The 6,532-nt window shown below is 40.6% G+C and overlaps 1 protein-coding gene across 1 annotated transcript in view; it reads right to left on the bottom strand.

The window, feature by feature from the left end:
* Positions 1–1,076: 1,076 nt before the first annotated feature.
* Positions 1,077–6,532, bottom strand: part of ITGA9 (integrin subunit alpha 9) — a 55,460-nt gene continuing 50,004 nt past the window's right edge. Inside the window, 2 exon segments of the mRNA XM_015855016.2 lie at positions 1,077–3,829; positions 3,918–4,078. Coding sequence (XP_015710502.2) covers positions 3,761–3,829; positions 3,918–4,078 — 230 coding nt within the window. The 3' untranslated portion in view covers positions 1,077–3,760.

Genomic DNA, 6,532 nt, shown 5'->3' with positions numbered 1-6,532 from the left:
CTATCCCACAGCCTTTAATACTGAACATACACTATGGCCACATCTGGATCAGCCTGACAGTTTTTCCCCACTGGCTCAGCAATAGGGGAAAAATATAAATAAAACAAAAAGAAACAAGTCCTAAGATATCAACTCTGGTATTGGTCTTAGTGCTCTCTCTTACTGCAGCCATCATTCTTGGCAATACTACACAGCAGCTTTCGTCTCTCTTAGTGACTATAAACTTCCTGCTAAGGGCTGGAATAGGTCACTGCTCCCCTTGTTTGCCCAGACGTTCAAATCCTGAGAAATTCTAGATAATCATGATGAAGTTTTCATAGCTGCTGCTGTGAAATGAGTCTGTGCCTCAAGTATTATCCCCTGACTTGCTCCAATTTCTCTCCTCTCCCACAGAGAAGCAAGCAGGACAGCTGGGTCACTACCCAGGGGAGCTGTAGTTCACGAGGCACTGGTTTTCACCCCCCTCCCCTGCAAAGCATGGTTATCATCCATGCTTAACATACAATCATCTCACACAACACCAGATTCTCAGTGAAGACCTCAACACATATGAGCAACAAGTCTCAGCCTGCAGCCACCAAATCCAATGAGAGTGCTTCTCCATTATAAATAAAGAAATACTTCAAAATAAGCTTAAATGTCTCAGGGCATTTCCCTCCATCCTGTAACAACACTTGTCAAACCTTAACACAGAGATGTTAATTCACTGTCAGACAGCTTTCAGGAAGATGTCTGGCAAATGATCAAAGTGATGTCATCTCAACATTATACATAACAGTGGGGCAGAATGCTTTGCCAGCCAGACTCTAGGAAAAAGCACATTAAGAATAAAAGAATAAAACATGTACATCCCTCTCAGATAACTGGAAGAGCTACACAAGGAAAAAAAAATCACAATCACATACAGTGACTGTATTTTGTGAGCACTACAGAGAAAGCTAGGTGAGATCAGCAGCTCAGAGTATCTTCAGGGACCTGACAAAAGGTCAGCAGACAGAGGTGAGATATGTAAAAAGGAAAACCTTTGGCTGCACAGTCCAGCAGAGAACAAAACACATAGTTGTAAAGTTTTTGCTCAAATGGTAACATTTTATTCCAACCCTGACTGTACAAACAGCATGAGCTTCTCGCCTACATGCTGTTATGAAAAGTTTCATCACTTCTCAGCCCCATCCTCCCTACCAGCTATGACTGGAACCAATAAGAGTTAATACGACAAGCAACAAGAGACTGCTTGCAACAACCAGAGAGTCAATGAAGATAAAGATCTCTGGAAAATCTAAATGCCATGTCCGGTTTAATCCTGTGCCAGGACTGCTCATGGTGTTTGAAGCTCTTAGAACCTTCACATTACACAGAGACAACAGAGAACTGTAGCAAGAGACAACTCAGCTGGCTAGCACATAGTGAGCTAGAAAACCAGGAAGAGCTTCTTTAATACCTGTAGAAACCATACATGGGGCTTTTACCATCATCCTCATAGTGATTTGTGTAATAAATCAAGAACAGTTCTATGTCACCAGCATGCAACGACTACTTGTCGCTAAGACAATGCCACCCAGCAAGGCTTGGCACAGGCTTTCATTCAACTAAGGCAATGTATGGATCTGTGCTGTGTGTCAAATTAGACTATGTGCCTTGCTTACCTAGGATACTTTGTCAAGCTGGCACATGAGGTCATGCACAAGTCCAGATAGGTTCTCTATCCTTCATCACAGGTATTACAGAACCGATAGCATCCTGTTAATGCACAAGTCTACTTAACACCAAGGACTCAAACACAGAATAAGGTGAGTAGATTAAGGATGCAATTGCAAACAACTTCATTAGCCATGGAGGCAGCAGAAAACAAAAGGACAGAGGAGTGCTTAAGCAAAATACTAAAAATTTCTTTAAGCACAGGCCTTTAATCATCCATTCCATTGTAAAACTGTGATCAAGGGAAATTCCAGTTGGAATTTTGGAGGCTTATGTTTCAAGTTTTGGGTTTTCTTCTTGCTTTTGTTGTTGTTGTTTTTAAACTAGCTGTTACTTAAGGATATCAGTAAAAGATCACAACCTCATTATTTCCACTCCTCCAGAGTCTGGAGGTCTCTCTTTGATGTTTCTAATGTTATGTACTCTCAGGATATCACCTTTCCCATGAAATTATACGGATTGTCTTTCTCCACTATTTGCATCCTCCCTTATACACAGAAATGACACTTCCTGTGATTCTTCCAACTGCGAAAAACAGCCACTTACATAAAATACAAAGCCAATAGACTCGTTTTTTAACCAGCTGTTTTAAGTTAATATATCTAAACATTCCTAAATGTTTCTCTTGACTATAAAAGTCAAATTTTCCAGGAACTTTCCAGAAAAAAGAAAAAAAAAAAAAAATAGTTCTTACCTTTGCAATCCCAAGATCAGCTGCAAATGCTACAATAAATGAAACAGTTTTTTGGGCATAGGTTGCCTTTTAATATATGCTGTATAGTAGCCAAAAACTTCAATAGGACTAATGTGAAAGTGATCATTATTCTGTTAAGATAAAAAGGGACACATGCCTTTCCACCTAAACTAAATACACAGAAGCCTGAACAGATGTGCTTATTTGAGAAAAATGAGAATTATTAAATTCACAGCTACTCTAACTTAGAAAATGCAATTTTATGTCTACATTTTCCATCACAAGCTTTTCCTCAGCAGAAACCAAAGGTTGCTCCAGAAGCAAACAGAAAAAAAACCCACGGAAGATATATATTCCCTTTTCAGAGATCCATAAACTTAAGATGACATCATTTCCTTCATGGTGTTCCCTTTATTTGTTTTATTTTCTCTCAACAACCATGCATAAAATGTTGATAAAGTCAAAGGATGAACCTTATCTCCCATTCTCATGATATTTTAGGTACACAGTAGTTTCCTGGAAAAGTTTATACTCTTAGTGATGTCTGGACCCACTGGTTTCTCAAAAATAAGGCACTAACAACTGACATCTTCCAAGGTTAGGTCATATTTTTCTATGGGAATCTGTCCTTCAACAAGGAGGATATGCAACTCACCCACACAATCATACTACCTCATACTGCTCTATAGGGTGGTAGTGTGACTTAGGCGGTTTAAAAGGTAAATCCCCTTTCTGTATAATTTCCAAATCCATTTTATATACATACATATATGTAGAGAGAGAGAGTGTGTTCTCTAAAAGAACTATTCTGTTTACTTTGGAAACAAAATGGCATTTGTACAGCATTTCTTCAACAGCAGCTTATGAGCAAAGATAATGAGTCCTAGCAGGCCCAGAAGAGTTTTGTCACATGAAGAACAGACACCCTCTCTGTCCTACCACCTCTGGAACATGCTTCCTATATTTCCTAGGTTCACGATACAGATGAAATTCAGTTATCCCACTGGTATTTTTAAGCCCAAATCAGAACCAGTGTGCTTCTCAAACCTGAGCGTCCAACAGCTTCAGGACAGATTCTACATTATCCTGTCATTCCCATGCAGATCCCATTATCAGTGCCATGTCAAAAATGAAAACACCTTATGAAACTAATACATCAAATTTGCTGCCCCTGCCAAAATAAAACTTTGCCTCCTTATTTTGAGTAAAGTGATGGTAACAACAAAGCAAGACAAAAGAATAACTCCCCCACAAATGTGCCAGATGAAAAGTACATCCAATACATATTCCTCACACTAGGTCTCAAAAGCCCAACAGTGTATGCTCATGCTGACAAGCCATGCCAAACAAGAAGTTCAAATGTCCCACTCAAAAAACTTCATCCACTTGGTAGAAAAACAAAGTGCGCATGGAGCCATGTTGCACCACTTTAATCGACTGAATGTTTTGGAAAAAAAAAAGATAATTAAAAATAGGTGTAACTATGCAGTGAGGTCAATGTAGATAAAGATAGGAATGAACTGACCTTGACATATGCTAGGAAATGCCTGCATTTTTCCTGCATGTACGACAGTTCTAACTTCTCTGTGATCTGTCCCACCGTCTCTCCAGAAGCCACAAAGTAAACTCTGGGTTGTTGGCTCTTTTCCTTCTTTGCTACATCAGCAGTCAGGTTATAATTCAAACCTGTTTCAAAAAAGAAAAAGAAGAAAACAAAGGATGTAAGTGAACAATAGTTATATTTCAGCCACGTATCAATGGATCCTGTTGCCCCTGAGGCATGCACACTTAAATAAAGGTCAAGCCTTGCAGGCCTTCAATCAATCACAAAGTTTCCTGTGGCTGCACAAAACCAAATCTAACTACTGACATACTCCCAGGATTTGTGCCACTAGTTTCCCAACCCTTCCTGAAGGATGCTGAGCAGAAGTAGGAAGTCATGTAAAAATATACCTAGACATGCATACTTAAAAAAAAAAAAGAAAAAAAGCATTAACTGTGCCATTAACAGAAAAAGCAAAAACACAATACAAACAACAACAAGAGCCTTAAGCTTTGCTTTCCTCACGCAAAAGGACAAGCTATACACAAGCCAGTCAGGATACAGCATTTCCTGACAGTTACTTTGTTCACTTGCAGTCATCTTCGCATTTAGCTGTTAACTAGAGATCGCTGCCTTGCACTTGGTATCCCCATTTTAGACAGTACAGATCCCTGGCAAATTATAGAAGATATCCTCAGAGACTAACCAGCTGTATCTCCCTAAATCCTGTTTCCTGCTGCTCTACAGCACAGGTAGCTTAACACAACAGGTGGATTTGCAGCTGGTTGTATCCATGTTCAAAGGTAAACCTACTTATCAAGGAGTAGTATAGCAATGAAATCATCAAACTGACTGTACCTTTACGGTCAACAACAAAAGCAGGGAAACCACAACAAAGGCATGAAAGCTTACTCTGCTGCTGGCTGCAGACAGAGGAAAGGCAGGCCACAGTCCATACTGATTTTAGACATTATCAATGCAATACCATGAGATTTTTCCATTTAATTATAAGCTTAATTAGTTAATTATATTTGTGTTCCACAGCCAGCAACAGCTTTGGTGCTGATTAATTACATAATAGGGTGCTTGTGATATTATTACTTTGTTTTTTATTCGTGTTTTAAATTTTTGGTGATTGATGCTAGATAAAGTGCTCCTCTTACGTATAAACTTTTAAAATCTAGAATTCTGTACAAAAACCACATATATATATGTAATATATAGCTAGACTCAGTGAGGTCTTCTATACCTAATTTCAGGAAGTGTTCTTTGTTGTTTGATGTTTCTTTTGTGTTGTTGTGTTCCTGTGGTTTTTTTAATCTCTTAGAACTGGTTTCTTGAAATTAATGCTGCTGTCAGTGCAATTACCATTAATCACTTATTCACTAAAGCCTCAATACTTTGAAGAATTTGTTTAACAATAGCATGAAACATGGTGCAAAAGTCTCTGTGGGCAGCTGTCATTTCTGTAAGTCACACCCTCCCAGCCTCAACGTGCTGTATGATACTTTCTGATCAGAAGCACAGGGTTTGGCCTGGTTGAAATCCCAGAAGACGCCAGTTTTTCCCTTTGAAGTGCTCACATCCCACACCCATCCCTGGTTTTCCCTTGTCTGCTTCCAAGACCCCACATTGAGGCATGCAGGCTGAAAACTGTGCCTCCATCCTCTCGGCGACACTGAAGAGGAACTCTGCCAGCAGACCCAGACCAGCCTGTGTCTGCATGGCCACACACCCCTCCAGAGAGGGAAAGACTGCAGCCAGATGGACAGAGGCTGCCTGAAGATGCCCTGAGAAAGGCTGCATCCTGCCACCAGCCCCGTACCAGGCCTCAAGCAGAACATTTCCAGCTACCACAGCAGCAGTGGATGTTTTCAATCAAACCATGCCGTTCCCATCCCCCTCCTGCCCGCCACCACCTCCCCTTTATTTTGACAACTTGTTTCTATGTTATATCCAATGATGACACACCAGTGGAAAAACTGAATTATCATGAGTAAGGCTTTTTTCCCCTCACCCCTTTCTCCATCCTCATTGCTTCCAAAAAGCCACTGGGGGGTGGGGGTGGGGGGGAAACTGGCAGTTATCCCTTCTCACTCCAGCAGCAGATTTAACTCTTGGAGATAATGCCTCAAGTCCTCCTCTGGCAGCTTTAAGCATAGCTAACAATGTTTCTGGGGATTTGCTTGTCCACTTCAGGCAATTAAAGTAAAACCCTAATATAGATTTTATGAGCTTAGATGAACAGGCTCATTTTTCTAGTGACTATTCCTTTTTCATATGCCTAAGAGGTGTCGATAACAGCTCCTACTGGGAAGCTGTGGGTCATATCTGCAAGACAAACACCAGCCAACAGCAAGTTACTCCAACTGGTGCCTGGCCACTACAGCAACATACCTGCGGAGTAAAAAAGCATTTATATAGTGGCACATCATGCAATTAGGCAGCCCTGAAGAGGACAGAAGTGAGGAGAAGAGGAAAACAGGTCAGCAGTATCCTACGTTCTGAAACAAGAATCACTTCAGGCTGAGCAAATGCAGGGTCTGTAAATCCCCAGCCACTAGGCAAACCCTTCATGGCCCACTCAGAGAATTACC

Source organism: Coturnix japonica, chromosome 2, assembly GCF_001577835.2.
Source record: "Coturnix japonica isolate 7356 chromosome 2, Coturnix japonica 2.1, whole genome shotgun sequence".
NCBI classification, from domain to species: Eukaryota; Metazoa; Chordata; class Aves; order Galliformes; family Phasianidae; genus Coturnix; species Coturnix japonica.
Note: the sequence above shows the minus strand (reverse complement) of the source record. Positions and strands in the feature narration are given on the sequence as shown.